Consider the following 24,386-nt stretch of genomic DNA (forward strand, 5'->3'; position numbering starts at 1 on the left):
AAAGAAAAGAAAAACACATTCAGTTCTAATAATAATAAGCGTCTTTCAACAAAAACATGTGTTATCCCTCTACTTACTGATTTTAGTTCAAAATTGTTGTACTATTCGCTGCTATCTATAGACAGCATATTATATAAACTTACGTATTATATTATGTAGACTTAAGTGTGTATTGTACTGTCATTTCATCACGTAGTTGATAAGAGTAAAGCCTTGCGTCAGAAGTATCTCTGGCAGGTTCGGTAAGCTGTGCGAGTTACTGATCCTTAGTCCATGGCATCGTTTTTGGGAATCACGATTGAACTATGTATCGATAAGTCATATTTTACAACACAGACATTATGAAACAAAAAAAGAAACTAAAAACAACATCGGCGTATGGTATGGATACATACAATACCTGTATTTTCTAGACTATAAAAGTGATTAGTACTGTATTTTCGTAATGTTTCAATATATATATACCTATATGTATAGTATATTATATATTAATATATCCTATATATATATGTATATACTAAAATATTGGTTTACTGTACAGTATGAGAAAATATTGTGGCAGGTCGACATGCCTTTAAAATATAATTCCAACCGAAGTATTCATAGCTCATGAAAGTGTATTGATATACAGCGTTACAATATGTACAGATATATCTACATTTACTATAATTAGAATTTGAATAAATGTTTCTTCATGCAACCTTTCAGATACAAATGATATATATGTGTGAGATTGGACGTATATTGTAACAAATCGTTGACGATTTTTGTTCTGTCGAACCTTTGTTAGGCTCATCGCGTTTGTGTATTAAGCGTCCTGCTACCATATTTTGCGTGTTTGGCTATCGTTATACAATTTTTTATCATCCGCGTACATTTTGCCGCAAAACTTCTGGCTTATCGATTAGTAACATTATCTGTTTTTCATTTTATAAACAAAAGTTTTCGTCATAATAGATATGACCAAATCTCGCGCGCCTTTATGTTATATACATACCTCCCGCTGCCATCGTCGGATAGAGAGTGAAGTTGTGTGAACGTTGCGCTGCTGTTGAGTGGTCGAATTTGGTTTGCACTAATTTGACAAAATAGGAAGAACGGAGAAATTCAAGGTTGATATTACGCGAGGTGCTTTGCGATTCCCACGAAGACCTTTTCAACGTCTAAAGGTGAGTACGATTATCTCCCATTTCGAATTTGATTTTAAGGTTAGGTTAGGTCACCAGACTCACGCCGCGCGTTCCATTTTCAAAACAAACAGCGTATCTACGTTCACACGATACGCACAGCCTGTGTGTGTGGCGCGTGTGATAACCGGCTTGAAGTTAGCGAGGTTATGTGCTCGTTTTTGGTCGCTCAACGATGCGGAGTGTCCGAAATTAATGATAAGCTAGTAATAATTGGCGAGTAAAAGAAAAGGCAGTGCGACGTGCATACCTGTATCTCTTTGCAAAAGTGAAACGTAAGAAAAAACGGAAAGATGCCAACCTGGAACCAGATTCAGTCCCAGCTTCGCAACCCGAACAACCCGGTTGTCTTCTTCGACGTCTCCGTCGGCACGACGGAAATCGGACGAATGATATTTGAGCTCTTCGAGGATGTTTGTCCGAAGACGTCGGAGAATTTCCGACAGTTCTGCACCGGGGAGTACAGGAGAGACGGGGTGCCGCTCGGATTCAAGGGTGCAATTTTTCATCGGGTAATTAAAGACTTCATGATCCAGGGCGGAGACTTTGTCAATGGCGACGGTACCGGGGTGCTCAGCATATACGGGGGAAGCACATTTCCCGACGAGAATTTCATCCTCAAACACGACTCGTCGGGCTTGTTGTCGATGGCCAACAGCGGCAAGGACACCAACGGTTGTCAGTTCTTCATCACCTGTGCCAAGTGCAATTTTTTGGATGGTAAACACGTCGTGTTTGGCAGAGTTATCGACGGACTTTTGGTCATGAGAAAAGTTGAGAATGTGCCTACGGGACCGAACAATAAGCCTAAGATACCAGTCACCATATCGCAGTGTGGTCAAATGTAAATTTTATTTGTTTCGTTAATTTATTACAATTAATCGATTCCTTTAATAAATCATTTTTCTACACAGCTGAGCTTTTCCTCATTCAATGTTACGACGCCGACGCTTTACCTAATTTCGCATTTCGTTTCTTGGCGATCAAGATCACCACGCAAAAAGGCACATGGTATGGTCTAGAACCTCGGTTAAACCTAATAATTAAAGGTATCTATCTTTTACTTTAATTAACCTTCAGATCCAGCCAGAGCACAAATTCTTTCCATCGTTTCTCTGTGGCTAGATAATAACAGTCTGAATATATTTTGGGAGCGACGAATGAAAAGTAAGGTTCTTTTTCTATTTACAATCAATCAGATATTTATTTTATGCAATAATATACATGATGAATTAAACGAACACTCGTTAAATATAGTTAATTCTATTACTTAAACAACTAGTAATCTCATCCCAAACCATCGCAACCGCATTGTCATTATTTAACTATGATTGCATCGGTTGGGCAAGGTTGATGCGACGAAGGTTGGGAGGTATCGTTGATTTATTTTTCGACTCGATTACGATTCTCAAGTGTTAAAAGTTTTTACAATTAATTTTAAAATAACTAATTGTTCCAGCGAAAACTAATTGTCCTTGTACATCTTAAAATGAGGAAATATCCAAGTTGCCACTTATGATGCACAGTGTCTCGTCAGACACTTGATTTGTGTTCTCTGACAAATCGTAAAAAATCAATTAAATAACTAATAAGATGAAAAACATCCGCTCTTATCCACCGGCAGGCATTATCTCTAGCAGTTATTAAATCGTAAATCGAGCCTATAAAACACAATAAAACTTGTGTATTTGTGGAGCAACGGAAATGAAAACGTGATGCGCAATATCTCCTCTCTGTGTGTGAGGGCCTACAGCTCAGGGCAACGAAAGAAGAGGTTCCCTCTTCCTTGGCACCGAGAGCCGGAGCGTATTCTACCGGCTGTTGCAGAAAACGTCTTCCTCAATAATATCTCCCTCAGGATCATCGTCAACGATCATGATGGGCGTGGCCCCGTCGTGGAGGCTCGACCTGGACAAGGACCGCCTGTATGTATCCCTCGATACGCTTCTGGTGAAGCTCAAACGCCTACTGAGCCGCTTCGACAGTGGCGGCGGGGTCTTTGGGCTCTTGACGATAATTTCCGGTGTCTGGGGTTTGTCGAAGTGGGCAAGAAGGACCTCGGTCGAGTGTTCCTCAATTACGTCAAACGCGTAGTCGATGTCCTCCTCCGTGGCGTGCTCCCGAACAACGCAGAATCGAATGATGTACTGCTCCTTCACCCTGGACGGTATCATGTGGAGTTTCCCGGAGGCGTTTATGTTGGCCAGCAGTTCCTGGTTCAAGGTGTCACTCCCCTTCAACCTGAAGCAGACGAGCCCTACGCGGACGTCGTTAACCACGTCGAACCTCGTGTCCTTCCGCATCAAAGCCTCGAACCGCTTGGCCAGCTTGATGTGGTTCCTGATGTAGTTCTGGAGGCCGCTGATCCCGTAGCTCCTGATGACGAACCACAACTTCAACGCGCGGAACCTCCTGCTCAGCGGGACACCCCAGTGCCGATAGTCTATCGACTCCCCGGAATTGGCATGCTGCAGGTAAAGCGGGTCGACGACCAGCGCAGAGGTAAGCTTAACTCGGTCCTTCACCCACAGGCACGAGCAGTCAAAGTTAACCAGAAGCCACTTGTTCGTGTTCGTGTTGAACGAGTCGGCGTGATCGATGCCCGCCATTAGATGACGGAGCTCCGGACAGATGAAAGAGCTTCCCGCGTATGCGCCGTCGACGTGCAGCCAGAGGTTTGGATACTGCTTGCAGACCGGGCCGATCTCCTCGAGGTTGTCGAAGGAGCAGCAGCCGGTCGAGCCGAGGGTCGTCGAGACGAAAAAGGGCACCAAACCCTCAGCCACGTCCTTCTTCAGCGCGGCCTCCAGCGTCTCGCCCCGCAAGGAGCACTTGTCGTCAGGTTCGAGGACCCGGAGTTTCACCAGACTTATCATCGCCGCCTTCTCGACGCAGGAGTGGGACTCTGTGGAACAGTAGGCCACCAGTCTGGGCAGGAAGGCCGAATCCTCGGTTCCGGGGTCCTGCTCCTTGAGTATCCTTATTGCTTGGTTCCTCGCAGCGAGCATCGTCACGAGGATGCACTCGGAAGCCGAGCTCTGGATTACTCCACCACCCTTTGACTCTTCCGTTTCGGAAAGGAACTCCTCGGGCAGATCCATCGCCTTGGCGAACCAGTCGAGGACCACCGTTTCCAACTCTGTACAAGCCGGACTCGCGGCCCAGGAGAAACCGATGCATCCAATTGCGTCCGAAAGCATGTCTCCCAGGATCGATGGGTACGAATTTCCAGATGGGAAGTAAGCGTGGAAACGTGGATGCTGCCAGTGGGTTATCTGCAATCGGAAAACGAGTGTAAAATTTTTTCACGATAAGAAAATGCTGGGAATTTGGTGATGCTCAGGAAGTAGTATCCTCGACACGGTAATGGAGAGTTTCGACTTACCCCTGGCATTATTTTGCTGTCAACGTCCTTCATTATGTCGTCCCATGATTCGGGTTTCATCGGAGCTTCCGCCGGAAGCAGGGGCCGCAGATACCCGGGTTCGACGTTCGAGGTGACTCGATTCGATTTGATGTTCCCGAGGTACTCGCATATGTACTCGACCATCTCCTTGCCGCGAACACGAAACTCTTCGATGTCCATGGCTTCTTAGCTGCGTCTGCTTCTGTGGAGAAGAGAAAATTACATAAATACAGGATGTTCACTAAGAAGGGGGGAATTGCTAACAATGAAGGCGATCGATGATCTTTTGCCCCGGGGGCGATGCTTCCGAGTAAGTTAAACAAGACTACCCGGTGATAATGGTTATTGGTAATGAACGAGGGCATGGAATTCCCTGTGCTTAGTAACAAGATTAGGCAGGCAGATGAGTTTCAATAGCTCGAAGGCAGGCATCTCGGTAATCAGCCATTAACGGTAATTTAGTCTACATCATCAGGCACCACAGCGGTAGTCTTATGTAACCATTGCATAGTGGTTCCAGTTCGAACCGCGCAAAACCGTTCAAGTTTCAGTTTATTTGATTTCTGGTAGCAGAAACATACTTCAATGATATTTGGCAAACAAAAATAAATGAACAAAACAACTGAATGTTGATGCGAAAAATGGAATCGTATTGCAAATCTGATTACTCTATTCTAACCACTCTATTCTTTCTATTGGAATCTGAAAGGAAAAGAAGAAATGCAAAATGCACGTTCTGATTTTAGTTTAAATCTTTTCCACGCTGAACTTACATTGCTCTTTCAGCTGTGATTCGGAGTGAGTTTATTTCTCTGATTTCAACAACGCGCAATATATAGATTTAGGACTCTTCGACTTGTACAACGTCGATACTTCAAAGCGAATTAACTGGTAATTGTCGGATCCACTTTTCCTCGGATGTCTTAACACCGTTCGATGGTGCTGGATGGAAGGTAGCGAGTGACTGCGGCTCTGCGAGGTGAGCGAACCAGTTTTATATGCGGAGACTCGAGCGTCAGACTTGGCTGGGAAATCAGGGCTTCCCCAACTCTTCGGACGACCGCTCAACCAGGTGCGCAAGGAGCGTCCCCCACAGTCGCTGATAAGACCGATTAACACGAATTTTGAGCCTTATTTTGGGCTTATAAATAGAGTTCTGGATATGAAATTTTGATTGCTTCTACGTAACGGATAAACGAAAAAATATTTTTATTATGTAAAGTTTGTTTTTGTAGAAACCGGAACGATATTTCGGAATTTAAGAAGAATTACCTATTTTCTCAAACGTGTATGCTAAATAACGTTTAAAGAAACTTTAGTTTTCCATTTAAATTACTATTATTCAAAGATAATAATTAATAATTAGTAATAAACTACAAATGTAAAAGAATTGATAAACAAAGTTTAGAAATGAATATTTTTCGTACTTGTTCTATTTTCGCACGGACTTTCTGGTATCAAACCCCAAACGTAATTTCCAATCGCGCTCTGATTATTCTACCCCCGATAACGTTAAAAACGATAAAGTCCATCACATCTTGGTTAAAACATTTTTCTTATTCTTCCGAACCGGTGCCTATATTAGCTATCAACCAAAAACTTCAAGACTTATTTCTTAACTAAAAATGATGAAAACAAACTTTACGAGTAATAAATCATAGTTTTGGTAATTATCCAATGTATAGAATCAAAATTTATTTATCTCAAAATTCATTTCTGCCTTTTGGGTGAACGCGATAAAGGAGGCTCGTTCGGTTTCCTGGCTTTTCGAGCTCCCGAGACGCTAGTCGAGCCTCCGATTTGTCATCAATAATGGAATTCCGTTTCCCCGAAATTTACAACTCGTAGGAAATTACCAAACGAGTCAGCGATCTTCTGCGCCAATGGCATGTGGTGGACTTTGCAAGATTTACTCTTTGTTCAAGGTCAGTTTTTCACACGTGTCAATTCGTTTTTTCTCTTCTTTCCCACTGATCTAACCAGCCGGGTAGTCATTCGATGACAAACCTACGTATTAGCAAGTCGTTTACGAAAATTTCCGAAACGTGTTTGATGGCGGGTCAAGAAAGAGAAACTTGTAATATGCGTCAGATTGGGTGAATTTTAATTATTATATACTAATAAAATACATTCTAGGATAGCTCGTAGGAATAGAATGTTGCTTAAGTCTTCATACCCACACTACATTAAATTTTTGCCCATATTGTTTACGTGTGCATATTTTTTGTTGTTAATTTTTGAATCGGATTTCCCTTGGCACTTGGTTTCTGGGTTCCCAATCCATTGTCCACAAAACTGCTGGACACAATTTTCTGCCCTAAATATCGAAACAAAAATATAAATCAACATAATTTACCCGATGCAGTTTACAGTTTCTTAAGACCAACTTAGGTTTCATTCCGTATACACACTTATCCTTGAAAATGTTTTGCTGCACTTTGAACAACTTGATCAATATCTCATACGGAGAAACCTCGTAAACCTATTTCCAATATTGGTGATAAGTTTAGCAAATGTTTTAAATATACCTTGCGTATAATTATGTCGCAATAATCGAGAGCAACGGGAGATAAAAAACAATCATTAAAGAAATGACGCAGGTAAAAGCATTTCCTGCATCTTCATGAATATTGAAACATCTGTTCGGGTTTTGATAGCGGTATTGGGTGCATGGTATACCCGAGTACGTCACGATGATGATGGTGCAAGTGGAGAGGGACGATTTTTCCGAATGGTAATGGGTATGATTATGAAAGAGAGCGAGAGAGAGAGGGAAAGGTGGGAAGTATCTCGGTTATAGCGAGAGATATTCTCGTTTCTCCCCCCTACTCTTGTCATCGAGAGCAATCCCAAATGCGTACGCTTATAATTATTTACCGACGTAATAAACTGCTCAGTAAGATTGGCGCGTTGTTGCACCAATGACGTCACGAAATCGTGGCTCGAAATCCTAGCTCAGGCTATTTCTGTCTCACAACTGGTTTCTGTGATACGCGAGAACAGTAAGAATAAAATAACATTCACATACGCGATGTTAATTACACATTAAACGTGTTCTTTTCGCTAAAGTTACAGCAATGCTTTTAAATAACTATCGCGAATTTAACTTCTACATTGGAATCCCGTAATATTTACCTCACACAAAGTACTGTTCGTAATAGTTTACAAAGACTAATGACTTTCCTCGTCTTACAGGAAATACCATTATTTTCTTATCCTTTATCTCCGGATGTACCCCTTTCACAATTAACGATAGTGATAATTTCGTTCGGATTTTACACCGGTAAATATTTACGCTAACGACTTTACTTGGCCTGTCAAGTTGGCAGAGAAACACAAGTGTTAAAGTACCATAAACGGGTCTGGTTCGATATACGGTCAATATATTACATTATAAATAGATCGTGACTTATTGTTAATTGAATTGCTGAAATATTCGAAAAATATTACAAGTTCGCGGTCACGCTGTGATTACTAAAAAAAAAGAATAACGAGGTATTCGCTACTTTTTACATTCTCTTACATCATACGTTACAATGGTCATTTCCTACTGAAATGTAATTGAAATTAATGACTATATTAAAGGGAAAATGAAAATTTGCCTCGAGCGAAACGCGATATTTTTTCAATAACGTATTATAAATTAGTTAGAGAAAAGAAATACAAATATTAGAGGCGAAATAAAACTGTCGCTAGTTTTCAAATTTGGGGTTATATCTTTCGTAATTAACGATGATTTTATGCATATACATAAAATATTCTTTAGCGATATAAAATTTGAGAGCTGTTGGAATGTGTGAAAAGAAATAGGGTGTTAAAAATTTTTATATCACGTTCGCTTTTGCGCTATCACGCGTTTATTGCCATGCTTACGTTTTTTGTAATAATTAACTACGCCGAAACAAATGTTTGACCTTTTGAGATTTTAAAAACTGCCATTAGTTGAAAATAGCAAGGACAGTGAAAAATTATACATAGAGAATTTGAATATTTCGGTTACCTTTTTTTTCCCTTCGCAATCTATACGCCACCTATAATTCCAGCATCGCGCATCAAGGAGTGTCTTCAAATCCAGCAGAACTCGTTTACCGTGTACATTACGGAGTAATTTATTAATCATTTCGTGTTATTTCCCTCCGGCGCATTTCAACACAAGTCTTATTTTGTCTTATGCATGTAATCTCACCGAAATTCCGTGAAAATTTCGTCCCTGAATTGGACGAATTTAAACTGAAAAACTACAGAAACATGTATTTAAAGAACGAGATGTAAGAATCAGAATTTCAATTAACTCATACTTTTATCTATTTTTAAAGTCAACTTTTACGTGGCAATGCGTTTTTTGTTTTTGAATTCTTTTTCCGATAATTGCTGAAAATTTTCCATAACTAATTTGCTTTGATAACAAGCGTATGTTTTTTCGTGCTGCAGCGTTATTAAATTTAAACATAAAATCGATAGTAAGTAAAAAAGAAATTGTGTAAAATAAAAGAAAGAAAAGTATGTATACTTTTGGCAAATTTTACATAATTGCGATGAAATTTTCGTTATCGCAATAAAGTTTTCCTTGATTTTCGTGACGAAGAGAAAAAAATGTTTAATTTTAATTTTAAAAAAATAGGTCAAATTATCTTAGCCTCTACTTTCTACAAGGTACAACTTAGAACACCGTTGTTGTTTAGACACTCAAGTTTAGACGACCCTGTTAGTTCAATCCATGTTGAGGCGAACATGCTGGGGTAAAATCAGCCCCTGATCAAGCCGGGCTTTATAAATAGCTGCCGGGTGTTTACTCTTCACCTACGTTTAGAACACCTCGATGGAGCGGCGGTAAATTTGATCCGCGTGAATTCACCCTAGATGCGATATCCAGACACAGGTCGGCTTGGCATCAAGAAACCGGCGATACATCGACCGAGGATTTTCAAAATCGCGTTTCGAATTCTCGCGCAAATTTCTCGCAACTGTAGCCAATAAAATTATACGGGATTACCGAGTTTGCAAATTAAGCTGAATCTGATTTTTAAACACTTTGTAATATTATTTTCCGCCTTGGTTTTTTAAATCTAATAGGAAAAAAAACCTTTTCGACGTATTGGAGTAAGAAAAAAAAATTCCAATAAACAATTCCGATTTCCAGTTTCATCTAGCGAAATTTATACAACAAACTGGTTTTTTTTACTCAAGTATATAATTTTTCGATACGATGCGGGATTAACAGTTGGCGTAAAAAATTTAATAGTCTACGGTTGTTATTTAAACGCAAAACTTTTATGTACCGCGATTCGTTCGCAAAATTTTTAAACAATTATAATTGATGGCAAACGTAATATTTACAAATTGTCGGATATAAAATAACGATGTATTAAAATTCCAGATGTTCAAAATAGTCATGGGAAAATTTGACGATATTTAACCGTTCGATTTAATATAACGCAAGATACTTTTACTTCTTACCGATGATACAATTTATTCGCAACGGCTTCCATTGCTCTCGGTCATAAACCCGGGGTTGAAAATAAATCGGATATACGTACACTATAACATGTTTAGGTACATGAAAAAATAGATAAATTAATCAACCATTAGTAGAAGGCATTATAGCATGTATGTATTCACGCATACAAAGTGTACCATGTTACGAGACAATAATTTTTCGTTGAGATAAAATGCGTAGCAGTATGTGGGTATATACATACATATATAGATATACCAAGAAAAAAAACTGGAAAAAGAACCAACAAAATACAAAGTATCTTTTGCATTCTATGAGAGATTTCGAAAAAAGCAGGCTTACAATTAATCACGTTAATACATAATTTTCATGCATATACAGCGAGCTTAATGACGCATACCTGAAATATATTTAATTTCAACCTTTACTCCGTCAGATGGGGCCTTTTGTACTCTCGTGGTTTCTTGACATGTGTATATTTTGTAAACTCTAACGCCCGCGGCTTTCTCCCACGTGAATTATTGAATAAACAGACTATTGAATTTTAAACTAGACGCCTCAAAGACCGTGGATGAATTTTTTCAGAATTTTTGAAGCACTTAAAATAGCCAAAGTAAGGGTAAGAAGCGAAAGACCCAAACGTATACTCAGAACCATGTGACAGGGTAAGGGTTAATTCACTTCTCGTCTATATATTTATCTATTTAAAAGTATGTTATGTATAATTAAGAAATCTCGAACAGAAATTTTATTGTCGATTGGATAAAATCTAGCGATTGTTGAGCCAAGGAGGTTGTTCTTCTATCGTACAGCGCTCGCGAATAATCAATCGATCCTCCCGAACACATTACGAACATCCGTTCGGACTTCGGCCTCTGGACGGAGAAGCCGAAGGCGAGGGTTCGGGGCTGCACCCGGTGCTGCTTCCCCGACGGCTGCTGTTGCCGCTGTTCGCCTTGAGTCGAACCATCGTGTCCAAGTGTCGAAACCTGCCGAAAGGTCCGATTAAATCACTGATTGTCATTATATCTTTATGAATTTGCTATAACGAACTTATCCAAATAGGTCAGGAAAATTTATAAAATTTTTGTTTGGTAAACCTATCAAAGTCAGGGAATTTCGTGATGGAGATTTAGTGGCCGTCCCATACAAACCTCAGCGAGAGTTCCCCGGTGTCCGAGTTCGAGTCACGTGACTGGAGGAGGTAGGCCAACGGCCAAGATATCCAGGAGTGCCTGCGGATGAGGAACATGACTTGAGCTACTATTATTGAGTCGAAAATAAAATTATTCAACGAAAATACCCACACTGTCGGGGGCGCGCTGTTGGCCTCCGTTCCGCAGATCGTCGCCTGGGTTCCGAGCTTCGCGTTCGACTGATTCGGGGTCTTCGTGAAGCCCGGCTGGATCGCCGGATCAGAGACCATTCGGACGAAGAATGACCTCCGCTGCTCCAGAGTGGCCTTCCTCTTCTTCTCCCGAATGTCCGCGAGCTCGTCCATCACGTCCTGCGGGAGAAAATTCATCGTCATGGTGACCCCGGAACATGGCGGTACATGTCCTGATTGAATGAATAACTGCAGGCTGGTTTTTCCGGATTTTATAAAGAGAAAAATCAACGTCCTTCTCTACGGGGAAAGAGAAATGTGACATAATCTTTGACTATAAACCACTTCCGTGAAATAACCGTTCACTTCACGTACGTTGGACAACGACGATTCTGCGAATGAACTTTGCTTCGAATAAAAGATCGGAGGGTTTCGGTTTTTGAATCCTAATAGAACGAATGGTTGTACTGATTCGATGATGGATGACGTTGAGGTGATCCAAAACGAGCCGTCTATAATATGCGATCAGATGTTTGCTTCCTCATGAAGGATTACGAAGAATTAGAATTCATCTTTATTAGAATGCTTCCTCGTGCTTCAAGAGGCGCGAAACGTAGTTTTTCAGATAGTAATAACAACGTAACTGAGCATTTGTACTTCCCCAATTTGAGCTTCACTTATGTATATATACCTATGTATATATACTCTGTACCGCAAGATGGTTAATTATTTTTTAATGCCACAATTAGTACCAATCACGAATATTACAGGGTTTTAACGGAGTGTGTAATCATCGTCACCTTGGACTCGAGGAGTTCCGATGCAAAGTCCGTGATAATGCTCCAGGCGTAATCTGTAAACAGAAGGTGTGAATGACTGATCACGCGAATGGATGGAAATAGAATTAAAGCAGGCAGAAAGAAATTAAGGTAAAGTGTGCAAAGGTTTGACCATTTCATGGATAAACGATGTGCGATGAAATTCTTGGCATCACCGCAAAGGGAAAAATAGTCGATCCCAAGTTCCTGAACGAAAGAATCGAGGTGTATGTGGCGTAAGAAAAGAGAAAATCCTAACAAATGAAAAGATCCACGTTATATAAGTAACAAATCGATCGATGAGTCATCTCACCGACGTCCGATTCAGTAGCGTTTGGTGCTGCCAGGGCGAATCGTATCGTGTATCGCTGATTGACTCGGGCTGGAATCATGTGAATTTTTCCCGAATCGTTGATCACGCTCAGAAGCTTCTGATTCAGTTTGTCCGTGCCTTTCGCCCGGAAGCAAACCAGTCCGAGCTGAAAATTAAGGAAGATAAATACAGAACGGTAACCGACATTATTGGTAATGAAGAATATGCCAGTGTCCTCGATTATTCTGGTAATTTACAGTTGAATCATATATGCGGTTACGCCGTGGTTCGATCACTCCAAGGAATCCTTTACATTATACTTATATGTCTAACCACATTTACTTGAGAATAATCTTTCAACGCGATTGTCCATGCATAAATTCATGACACTGTTCAGCTGATTGCATCAAGTACTTTGGAATCCACAGTAAGCTTATTTCAGGTGCATCAAGTCGCCCTTCGCTGTGCCTAATCGCATAAAAGTTACATGCAACGGTGTGAGTGATTGCAAAGTGAGTGCGTCTGCGTAGTTGAATGTACGGAAAGTCCCGTTTCATAATGATATGCGGAAGTGGTTCACCCTTGCAGTGGGTCGTTGACAGTACCTGAAACGCTTATGTCATTTTCTCGGTAGAGAAGAAAAATGCTCGGTGTGATTCCGAGTGATTCACCTATCCAAATACGCTTTGTATACTAAAAATGGGAATTCCTTGCTTGCTTCTAGCAGCTAATTTATTGACCGTCGTGGCTATCGGTCATTACCGATAAACCCTTCACTCCCATACTTCGAAAATCGAGGATACGAGCAATCGGCGCTTCTTGGTCGTTCCTCCAATGTCAAAGACACGACAGCGCAAACTGCATAGTCTTGACAGCCGCCACGTGAGTGAAAATCGCGGTTTTCTCTCGCCTGCGCGTCACATTCATTCGATGAACGGTATTACACAACGTAGGTATGTATGTACGTGATATTATACCGACCACGACGTCGTTACAGACTTCGAACCTCGAGTCCTTCTTCACAAGCGACTCGAACCTCTTCGCCAGACTAATGTGACCCCGAATGTACGCCTGGAGCCCGGATATTCCGTAGCTTCTGAACACGCACCACAATTTTAGGGAGCGAAATCGCCTGCTCAGAGGGATACTCCAGTGCCTGAAAGTTGAAATCAAGCATTGAGAAGGTATGGTCACAGTCCCTCGTCGGCTTTAAAGGGGAACCATGCCGATGTCTGGATAAACCCAAGGTCCGTAGATAGACGAACGGACAAGGTAAGATCTATGCATGAGGAATTTTCCGTAGGAACAAAAATAGCGATTGCATTGTCAGACTGTAGTATAAAACATACAACCTATACACAAATTGGAACAAAAATGGCTACCATGCAAAGACTTTCCCTCGTCCGCTCGTCTATCCATGGACCTTGGATAAACCAAACGATATCCTTTCGCCAATTTCGTGCTACCAAAGTCGATCAAAAATCACCTGTAGTCGATCGCGGTATCGGCGTGAGTATGCTGGAGGTAAAGAGGGTCGACAACCAAGGCGCCGGTCAACTTGAACCGATTCCGCACCCAGAGGCAAGAGCAGTCGAAGTTTGTCAGGAGGAACTTGTTCGGATTTGTGTTGAACGAATCGGCGTGCTCTATCCCAGCCATGTACTGCTTCAGCTCCGGGCAGATGAACGAGTTCCCGGCATAAGCGGCGTCCACGTGTAGCCAAATCTGACGCCAACGATACAACATTTCGGTTTACCTACGCCTTCGTTTTTTACTTTACTTTGTACAAGCGCGATTGTTTCTTTTTGCCTAAACGGAATGGCTCGCGATATTCGTTATGAGTAATTGACTGACGGTTGTGGTATACGTAACGCATGCGGTTGCCTACGGCTGAGTTCTTCTCTTTCGTAGAAATGGCTGAGTATTTTTGTTCGTATGATCAATATTTTACCAACAATTTTTCCTTTTGCCGCAAAGAACCATTAAAACCACGATCTTAAAAATTGCGCGCAGATTGGCAACTCTTCGTACGTTATAGAGGGGAACCGGTATGTTATGTAATATACATAGGTACAGGCTTATCTGCGAAGATCGGAATTTATGGAACATTCCTTATGTATAGTTCCGTAATAAAGTATGTTAAGTTAAGAAACTCGTATAGCATATACTTACACCGGGCCATTTTTTGCACACTGGGCCGATCTCTTTGAGGTTGTCGAATGAGCAACAAGCTGTCGTTCCGAGAGTGGTGGACACAAAAAATGGAACGTAACCCTCAGCCACGTCGGCCTCGATTGCCTGCGGGACAAATTCAATCTTCGTCAGTCATTCGTGACCTTTCACCCTGCAGACGAAGTGGGAGAGGAGCAGGAACATCATAAACCAAGCTGCGATGATGTTTCATCAGTCAAGTAAAAACAGGCTGAATGTGAACCATTCGTAGGAATCTCCCAACTTTATAATATAGCCGCGCCAGTTTTACTGAGAAAAAATAGTATATTAGAGTCGTAGGCGAGCAGAAGACGAAAATTGCAAATGCGCGAGGCGAAAATACCGTTGCCTCCTTGTTGCACACGATTCTTTATATAGCAAGAGTATGTTACGCGTTTTTTCATAACGCACGAAATTGAGGTTAGGGTCGCGTAACGTCAGATTTGTTCGCGACAGCGCATGCGCGGAGAACAGAAAGGACCACTTTCAACTCCTAGGACTTGAAAGTTGTATTTTCAGTACTCCGCGTATGCGCATTCGCAGACTCACTTTACTGTCATAAAAACAGGTACTTTGTATACGGAAATCGGGTATTAAAAAAACGCGTGAAACATGCTCGCGTTATATGAAAATGTTTTTTTAGCACTCTAACCTCAAAATCGTGACTTCATTGTGATTTCTTGGCTCTCGTGATAAAAAATACGGGTACTATTCCTTCAAGTAAATTCGCGTCGACACTTGACCCATCAAAACGGAGACATGATACTGAAGCAAGTGGGTGGAAACCCACTGTGACGGACCTGACGCACGGTGTCTCCCCTCAAAATGCTCCGCTCGTCTGGCTCGAGGATCCGGAGCTTGACGAAGCAGATCATCGCGTCCTTCTCGACGCAGCTGTGACTCTCCCGACTGCAGTAGGCCATCAGCTTCCCCAAGAGGCTCGCTTCGTCGAGGTGGGCATGGGCCTGTGATTCCTTGAGCCTGGTTATCGCCTGGGCTCTCGCAGCCAGCATACAAACCAAAACACACTCGGAGGCTGATCCCTGAAAGCAACAAGGGTCATGGATTATCGTTTACCATTCTGTTCGGCCGATCATTGTCCTGGTGTCCCAATGACATGGTGACCGGTAAATAATCCGTAACATATTTAAGGACATTTCCAGGACACAAGAAAAATTCAAGGATAATTTCCAGGACTTTTGAAGGACAAGCAAAATTCAAGGACCTTTCGAGGACCACTGGACACCATGAATGATTATACCTGAATCACGCCACCCCCTCTGCTGCCTTCGCTGAAGTACAGGAAGTCGTTTGGAAGTCCGATGGCCTTGCCTGAAAGCCATAGAACCGCTATCAGTTTCAAGATAATTTACACACCGAACATTCAGCAAAACTTTCCTCGAAAATCGAGACTCCTTTCCTTTCTCCTGCATAGAGGTATAATATTCGTCTTGTAAAGAACGAATTTACGCCCGGTTTAAACTAAACAACCGGATCTGAAAAGGTCGACGCTTTTTTGTCGAATCTAGGCAATAAGACAATGTCTCGTGACTTCTTTGGCAATTCAACGTCTGGCGTTAAACGGTTTTTTTGCTGTTTGGCGATATCGCAATACATTATTTTGTAGAAAAGAACTTTTTTCAAGGTCACTTACCAAACCAGTCGCAGACTATCGTCTCTAGCTCGGTGCAGGCGGGACTGGCGGCCTGAAATACGAGAAGAAAATCATAGTAGCGTTTGTCCAATTCGTTCAAACAGACTGTCACGAGTCCTTTTTTGATTGATCGAAGACCCGATTTGATTGACCGTATAATTTCCGACGTTCCAAGTCAATTTGTCAATTACAAAATTGCGTAGGGCTCGAAATTGGAAGGATACTCACCCACGAAAATCCAATGCATCCAATAGCGTCCGAAAGCATATCTCCGAGGATCGAAGGGAAGGAATTCCCGGCCGGAAAATAGGCGTGAAATCTCGGATGCTGCCAGTGAGTGATCTGCGGGATAAAAAAAACAGAGGGATAACGCGCAAACAGCTTCGGCTAGAGAATGGATCCTGATCACGGGGAGATAATCGATCCTTACACCCGGCATTATCTTCGACTCTACGTCCCGCATTATGTCCTCCCAGGACTCGGGCTCGCGGGGAGCTTCGGCCGGAAGCATCGGCCGCAAGTATCCGGGACCTACATCTGGAGTGACACGCCTCCCGTGGATGGTGCTGACGAATTCAGCGATGTAATCGACCATCTCCTTGCCCCGTATGCGAAACTCTTCGACGTCCATTTTGATGTCTGAAAGATTTTTATACAACGCGAGCATATTTTACGCGCTTTTCCGTATACAAAGTACCCGTTTCTATGACGGTAGAGTGAGTCTGCGAATGCGCATGCGCAGAGTACTGAAAATACAACTTTTAAGTCCTAGGAGTTGAAAGTGGTCTTTTCTGTACTCCGCGCATGCGCCATCGCGAACAAATCTGACGTTACGGGACCCTAACCTCAATTTCGTGCTTCGTGAAAAAACGCGTAACATACTGTTATTACGTAAATAATTGTATGCAAAAAGGATGCTACGGTCTGTTCTCCTCGCGTATTTGTAATATTCATCTCGCAGACTTACGCTTGGCCTGAAAAAACCGGGTTTGATTCCTTGTTACACAATATAATATACTGTTCTGCATTGCCGAAGAAGGGAAAGCTCACGTTTGCGAAATTACATCCGCGGAAAAGTTTTTTTTTCGAAGAAATACTATCCGAATAATAATATACGTTTCTAAAATAGATTGTGCTTCTTTCATTATATTTCGTTATACTATTAGTCCGGAAATTTTCCATGTCGTATAATTATCGAGTTGATTCGTGTTAAAATAATCACGTGTGCCTAATTTCTACTTACTTGATAGTTTGGCTAACAAATCATTGTAATACAAGCACGTTCCAGGTAAACATTAAAATGCATAGCTACTATATTGTATTTACACCAGCTAAATCTCCACATCTATCTGATTTAAGGTGCCACTCTTGGAATCGCAATAAAAAAGCGAGATGAAATTATTATTTTTTCATTTTTCAATTTGATGTTATCCAGGTAATGGGCGATATATGATTTTAAGCAAATATTTATTTTTACCTATTATTAGATTAATGATCACTTGGGCAAATAACATTACAGCCTTTTGACTGAAATTATTAGCTCCCATTTTCCGAATTGTGGGTTAATGCGAATGATATTTCTTATTTTTCTTCGTTTTTTCAACCAAAGATTATTCAACTTGATGATCTTTCAGTCATTTTCTGGTAGCTAGATAAGTAAAGCTTATGTTCGTAATTATTAAAAAAATAAATTACGTAAATTGTGAGTTTTATTAATAATTTTCCATAGTAGGCTCCCATTACCCGACGCTCCTGTAGTATTTGATCAGCGTTTATACTGTTCATAATGACACGTGATATTAGCGTGGCAACATTCGTCAACGCTTCATCGGGACTTCCAGTTCTTAATCGAGTTACAATGTGTATAGATTTTGACCCGCCACGATGTTAAGCCGAATTTACAGTTTAACTACCGCGGCGCCTAATGAAATCCCAAAGTTTCATCGTTACCAGGAAATTCCCTAATCCTCTGTAATTGGACGTCGTAAACTAAGAATTTGGTATTTTTCTATCAGCTGTATTGTGCAGCATAATTCTCGCAAATAACTTGAACAAATTCAATGAATTGCGTACACGTAACGCGTACAATACATTACACTTGTAACAAATAGAAGGATAAAATCATTGCGCGTTATAGATATATTAATGTTGAAGCGTACAGAGGACGTGAATTTCTATTTCTACGATAAATCGGCGAGCGGAGGAAAGAACAGGCAAATATCATGCAACAATTTGTAAAGTGATGGAAGAATACCTGTTGCCGCGCAAAGATCCTTCTTCCAGATGTCAAGGATTGGAGGCGAGGATCTCGGCAGGACTCCGGGAGGCTGCTTCGCCTCGGTCCAGACTTGAAGCTAGTCGGTATTCCGGCGGTGCGCTTTGATCAAGCCGCGAAACCGCGAAACCCCGATTTTCACCGTCATGCGCGTCCGCAGAATCTTGAGGAGCCCCTTTTACCACCCCCTAACATACCAAATGCGCGCCCTGCGCGTCTCCGTTCTTCTTCCTCCATTTTATTTCTTTATTAATGTGCTTTTTCTTCTTCTTTTTTTTTTTTTTTTTTGTTCCTACAACGTACGTGAAAACTGCGAGATCGAAATTGGTAACGTTATCGTAACGAAATATTGCGGAAAAAAACTCGCCATTTTCTTATTTTTACAATGATTTTAAAGGAACGAAGATTTAAAAGTATGAGTATATTTTGTTTCATTACGGTTTACTCCGGGTGGCCACTGGTCAGGGAGTTCTCGAAAACCTGGGAATGTTATGGAATTCTGAAATTCTGAAATTATCAGGGTAATGTCAGGGGTTTTTGCCGAAAGTCAGGGATTCGTTTCATATATTTTTTGTTCATACAAATACGTCCCACAATGTTTTTTCAAGCTCTAGATAAATTAGATGGACTACTAATTTTTTTACCATCGGCGAAAGGTTTTCTTAAATATTTGAATATTCCTAAATATTACCTTACAAACGATTTTGCGTATCGGCTGGATGGGATAGTCTGACCCAAGTGACGGTTCGTACTTTTATGAAAAAAAAAACAAAAAAACTTGTATGGAAAATACATATATTTTTATGAATTTGCTATAACTAATTTATTCCAATTGATCAGGGAAAATTATAAAATTTTCATCTGAACAAAAGTCAGGGAATTTTGTGATGGAGATTTAGTGGCCACCCTGTCATCGAATTTCAAACAATTCCAAAATCACGAAGTAACGGTTTTTCCTCAGGATGAATCGTTACGATGACGTTAATATTCGCAACATGATAAAAAAAAAAAAAGAAACTCGTCTTTTCTTTGCTACGTAGTTATTTTCGCTGATCATGAACAAAGGATGGTCTCAGAACTTTATCATCTTAGCGTCCATCTATCCGGAATTTTCTTCACACCGACGAAATGTCCGAAATTTTTTATCGTTTAAAACAAAAACACTTTTCTTCCCATATTTCGATTCAATTTTTAGAGGTTATGTTCATAGTATATACCACGTCGTATTATATACAGGAGAGAAATTTCTCACTCATTATTCGTAAATTCATACACGTATATATACACGCGATTCTTCTCTTTCTAAAGGTGGGGGGGAGGAGGAGGATACTTGAGGAAATTGGATGCTTGCGTAGAAACGGCGATGCGCATTGTAAGAAGTTGTCAGAAGCAGGTGCCGCCGGTCCTCGAGATGCCCTGCCTAATTATCATTATTATCATTATTATATCAATGCCACGACGTGTGGGTGTGCAATTGAGAATCGTAGGAAGAAGTGTTATGTACCCTCCGAAAATAATCGATCCGATCTCTATCTTTCTCTCTTTATTTTTCTTCCGATCCTATCTCTCTCTCTCGCCTATGTGAACGAGAAAGAGAAATGAAAAGAGATGAAGAAAAATATTGAAAAAATTTGAATCCTTTCTTTTTCTCACCTACCTACAACGGTCACCGCAACGGCGAAAGGAGTGAATTTATATTTGAACAAAGAAGGAGAAGAAAAAAAAAAGAAGGAAAAGTTCATAATGCCGGAATGCAAGGATGGGCCGGGGGTGCTTAATAATGCAATATGGCGTCGAGGCGTCGCGGCGCTATGCTCGCTATGCCGCATACCAACTACCCACCGCCAACCGACGACCATCAGCTTCGCTCCCTTCGTCATCCATCCCCCATTCGATCTAGTAATAAACACGTACATACATACATTTATTTCGTATAATGTACGTACAAGCGGTATAACGACAGCCCTCCTCCCCCTCTGCCGGTAAAATCGAATACCAATGTACCCGCAATTTGAAAAATATTACAGTTATCACTCTATAAATTTATGACGCAAGAAATGAAGAATTTCTAGATCGATAACGCCTTTCCCACTCGTATATCGTTTACGAAAAGAAAAAAGAAAAAAGTAATACTACATTTTGAATGTAAACAATTTGATCAAAGGAAAATGACGAACGAAGTAATAGAACCGCGTATTGGTGATGCGTGATAATTATACGAGACCGAATTTGAAGTCTTGACCCAGTGCTCTGCTCCTTTTAGAAATTCCATTCCCTGTTTCTTACCCCTATTCATCGAAAGTGCCGCATCTTCACTCCCACGGAATCGCAAGGAGTTCCATTCACTATTTCTCACGTTCCTCGGATCCCACTGGTGTGGATTTGCCAATAATTTTCAATTTAATTAATCTCCGAGTTTGCCGCGATGCGACGTGACGTCGCCGTTATAACAGCCCGGTGACCTTTACCGCAACGAAATTCTTTGCATAAATTTTGTTTATAGGCCGATACTCGTACGTAAATTTTATTCAGCATTCAGCCTGTTGAAACTTGATTGTCTATACTGTATACAACGTATGTGATCGATTTTTTTGTCCGACAATATCTTGAGAACAGGTTACCGGATTTCGATGATTTTTATCTCATTCGACGCGGCTTTTCCAAACTTAGAACCGATTATCTTTGGTTTTGATCGGTTCTGTACTTTTTCAATTATTTAAGTAACAAAATTCCAAAAATCAAATAAAAAATACGTTATCTTGAGAATGGATGAATGGATTTGAATGAAAATTGGTACTGCGAGGTTTTTTGGGCCGCTTATCACGAGTCGAAAGTCAGATTTGGGAAATTTAAATTTGGCAAATTCGATAAGCTGAAAAAAACTAGGTTTGTTACGTGCCTGATCGCCAATCTGAAGTCGGATTGGAAAATCCAAAATGGCGATCCGATGTGGTGGAAATTTTTTTTTAACTATTCCGATTTTGGTAGAAATTGGTAGTCAAGGGTGTTTTGGGTCACTGATAACGAACCTGAGATCAGACTACCAAAATTTGTATTGGTGGATCCATTGTAGTGGTTCGAAATGAAAAAAAATAGTTCTATTTTCGTGTAACACGGTATCTGACGGTTTTAAAATGGTTAATCACGAATCTGAATTTGTAGTTCGAAATTCGAATTGGATATATTTCTTTTTTTTCTCCATAAATTTGCAACCTGCAGTGTGAGAACGGAAATTTCGAGAGCTGGCTCATGGCCAGTATAAAGCCGCTTGTTTCTCCATCCTTACATACGGTTTATTTTCGTTTTTTCAGATGGCGAGAAAATCGAGATCAAAAAAGAAGCTCCTCCTCCAAAAAACAGGGGACGTCGTTAAAACCCCAATACCGATACCAAATTTACCGGAGAAATTTTTGTGGATGCACGTGAGTATAACATAACACGAAGGACAATTTTTTCATGAGAGTGAAGCCTGACTGAACTTTATTTCATACATTCAGGTGAACAGCGGTACCAAAATAAAAAACGTACTAAGCTACGCTCTGAAGGAAATACCCGGTTACAATTGTATCGTCTGGTCAGGTGCGGGTCAAGGGATAGGTAAGGTGATTACCTGCGCCGAAATTTGCAAGAGAAATCATCCAAGTCTTCATCAAATCACGAAGCTTCGTTATGTCAAGTCGGTATAAACTTTCTTCTACCTCGAATAGCATTACTTAAATTATAAAACTGCACGTATGTCTTTTACAAAATACGCATTATATTCAATAACTGACTCATCAAAAGATTATTATACCTATATTCAATAACATTGTCCCAATGCGTAATGATACGTGAATATTGTTAAATCCAGATCGAAAAAGGCTGCAGTGGTAGAGAAAAGCAAAGGTAACATGGCTGATCTCGGTGTTCCAGAGCTACATATTTTGCTGTCGAAGGATCCTCTCGATTCCCGGGAGCTTGGGTAAAAATTTTACACTTCTAAAAGAGGCAATAGTTTCTTTTCATTTATTGATTTAAATTGAACTAATTCACATATTTTTTTAACCGCAGTCATCAGTCGTCGATCGACGAACCAGGAATGTTTTCGTCGCGTCGTTCGGACCCAAAAACTTCCGGTGAAAATGATCAGCAAGATTCTGATACCGTCGTTATTGACGGTATAAGGGAGCTACAACCGTCGACGAGCAAGTTATCGAGCGTAGCTACAGAGGAATTTGCAGCTATGGGTTTACGAACCGCGCAGAAGAGACCCCGTAAAGGACAACGGACGAGTGAAACGTCGTCGGGTAGCAAGAGTAGAAAGAAGGGAAAAGCATGAATGCCGAGAAAATTGTCATTTTCTTCTCTTTTTTTCTGGTAGAAATTTTTATTTTTTTTTTGCCTACCATTGGTAATAATAACAATAACAATAACGATAAGAATTGCTGTTATTTTTATTATTATTATTATTATTATTATTCCTGGAAGTAATTACATACGAGGATGTAATATTCTGTCATTACAGTTTTGCTATTCAATATTACATTATTGTTGTTCTTTTTTTCTTCTTTCTCTTATTATCATTACAATAGTAGTAGGTATAATTCTAATAATTAATTTCATACACCATTGTCATCATTAGTTCATATTTACAGATTGTTATGTACAGTGTATTTAATTGTTACAGTATTTCTTTTTTCTTTCCTTTGTGGTTTTTGTATTTTTGAATTTTTTTTTCTCTCACTTCGTTTCATTTATGGTACATCAGTTATTATCCGTGTGTAACTCTGTGTGTATGTATGTATGCATATATGTATGTGTGCACGCACCAAAGAGAATAAGATTCAATGGAGAACAGAATTCTTACAGGATCGTAAATCCGCGCCCATTATAATTCATATATGTATAATAATAATGAAACACTGATGATTTATAAAAAACAAATTCATAAATAAATTCTGTATATCTTCATCCTGACGATGTATGTATATTATTATATTATGTATACACAACACAACACAACACGCACACACACGCGCACACATGTGTATATACATACATCCATACATCGTCGTCATTTATGTTTCTATGATGTAAAGGTATACCTAATAGTAATCTATGGGATCAGGCTGCGGATTATTAGTAAATTCACTACATCAGCTATTGTTACATACACAGTTTACACATGCATATAAAGTATCATTTCAATTCGATATTAGAAAAAAGACTCTGTGTGTGCTTTTCATATACATATATGATATATATGAAATATGTATACATGTGTGTGCATATAATTCATCTGCTATATTGCTTTTGGTCGTAAGTATATAGTTTCGCTTTTTTCTTACCAGTCAACATTTTTGCCTCGATTTAGGCTGTAAAAAATCGATAGGAAACATTGTTTACACTAGGCAATTGATTGAATTATACATGTATAGAAACGTTGATCTTACATGGCAACTTTGAAAAATTAGAACTTATTTATCGACACTGCAGGCTTTACTTGTGTTCGACTATTATTTATTATTCGTGTTCGTGTTATTTTTAGTTTTGTATTTATATATTTAAATCAATTTTTTTATCGTTTGCGTTAGTTATTTTCTTTTTCTTCAAATTTGTTACTTCTACATACCTATGTATAGTATGGTGATACACGTGTATAATAATAGTAATAATTAGTGATAATGATAATAATGACGAGGAGTTGACGTTTAAATCCATGATACGCTATGTACATGTGTATGATCGTTAGAAGGTTAGC

The 24,386-nt window shown here is 40.2% G+C and overlaps 4 protein-coding genes across 9 annotated transcripts; 2 read left to right on the forward strand and 2 right to left on the reverse strand.

The window, feature by feature from the left end:
- The first annotated feature begins 142 nt into the window (after window positions 1-142).
- Window positions 143-24,080, forward strand: LOC124305264 (ribonuclease P protein subunit p25-like protein). 4 transcript variants are annotated; one of them, XM_046764471.1, is made up of 5 exons: window positions 143-1,169; window positions 21,958-22,068; window positions 22,144-22,322; window positions 22,497-22,607; window positions 22,697-24,080. In XM_046764471.1, exons 2-5 carry the CDS (start codon window positions 21,958-21,960, stop codon window positions 22,962-22,964), a joined length of 669 nt encoding a protein of 222 aa, XP_046620427.1. In that variant the 5' UTR covers window positions 143-1,169; the 3' UTR covers window positions 22,965-24,080. The 4 variants fall into 4 exon arrangements, with proteins under 4 accessions (XP_046620427.1, XP_046620426.1, XP_046620429.1 ...); XM_046764470.1 differs by lacking the exon at window positions 143-1,169 and adding an exon at window positions 20,754-20,826; XM_046764473.1 differs by lacking the exon at window positions 143-1,169 and adding an exon at window positions 20,767-20,791.
- Window positions 1,266-2,828, forward strand: LOC124305266 (peptidyl-prolyl cis-trans isomerase H). Its single transcript, XM_046764476.1, has 2 exons — window positions 1,266-2,031; window positions 2,102-2,828. The coding sequence occupies exons 1-2, from the start codon at window positions 1,481-1,483 to the stop codon at window positions 2,103-2,105; spliced, it is 555 nt and encodes a 184-aa protein (XP_046620432.1). The 5' UTR covers window positions 1,266-1,480; the 3' UTR covers window positions 2,106-2,828.
- LOC124305260 (tyrosine decarboxylase-like) lies at window positions 2,581-5,551 on the reverse strand. 2 transcript variants are annotated; one of them, XM_046764465.1, is made up of 3 exons: window positions 5,367-5,551; window positions 4,573-4,792; window positions 2,581-4,462 (listed from the first exon to the last, which is right to left on the reverse strand). In XM_046764465.1, exons 2-3 carry the CDS (start codon window positions 4,771-4,773, stop codon window positions 2,999-3,001), a joined length of 1,665 nt encoding a protein of 554 aa, XP_046620421.1. In that variant the 5' UTR covers window positions 4,774-4,792; window positions 5,367-5,551; the 3' UTR covers window positions 2,581-2,998. The 2 variants fall into 2 exon arrangements, with proteins under 2 accessions (XP_046620421.1, XP_046620420.1); XM_046764464.1 differs by having other exon boundaries at window positions 4,573-4,795.
- On the reverse strand, window positions 9,995-19,395 carry LOC124305259 (aromatic-L-amino-acid decarboxylase-like). Of its 2 annotated transcripts, XM_046764463.1 has the most exons (14): window positions 18,626-19,391; window positions 16,802-17,010; window positions 16,600-16,713; window positions 16,372-16,423; window positions 15,979-16,049; window positions 15,518-15,760; window positions 14,679-14,804; window positions 13,993-14,231; window positions 13,488-13,662; window positions 12,507-12,672; window positions 12,176-12,228; window positions 11,356-11,555; window positions 11,203-11,283; window positions 9,995-11,037 (listed from the first exon to the last, which is right to left on the reverse strand). In XM_046764463.1, the coding sequence occupies exons 2-14, from the start codon at window positions 17,000-17,002 to the stop codon at window positions 10,896-10,898; spliced, it is 1,863 nt and encodes a 620-aa protein (XP_046620419.1). In that variant the 5' UTR covers window positions 17,003-17,010; window positions 18,626-19,391; the 3' UTR covers window positions 9,995-10,895. The 2 variants fall into 2 exon arrangements, with proteins under 2 accessions (XP_046620419.1, XP_046620418.1); XM_046764462.1 differs by having other exon boundaries at window positions 11,203-11,555; window positions 18,626-19,395.
- Window positions 24,081-24,386: the final 306 nt, after the last annotated feature.

The sequence above is a fragment of the Neodiprion virginianus genome, chromosome 5 (assembly GCF_021901495.1).
Source record: "Neodiprion virginianus isolate iyNeoVirg1 chromosome 5, iyNeoVirg1.1, whole genome shotgun sequence".
Classification (NCBI taxonomy): Eukaryota; Metazoa; Arthropoda; class Insecta; order Hymenoptera; family Diprionidae; genus Neodiprion; species Neodiprion virginianus.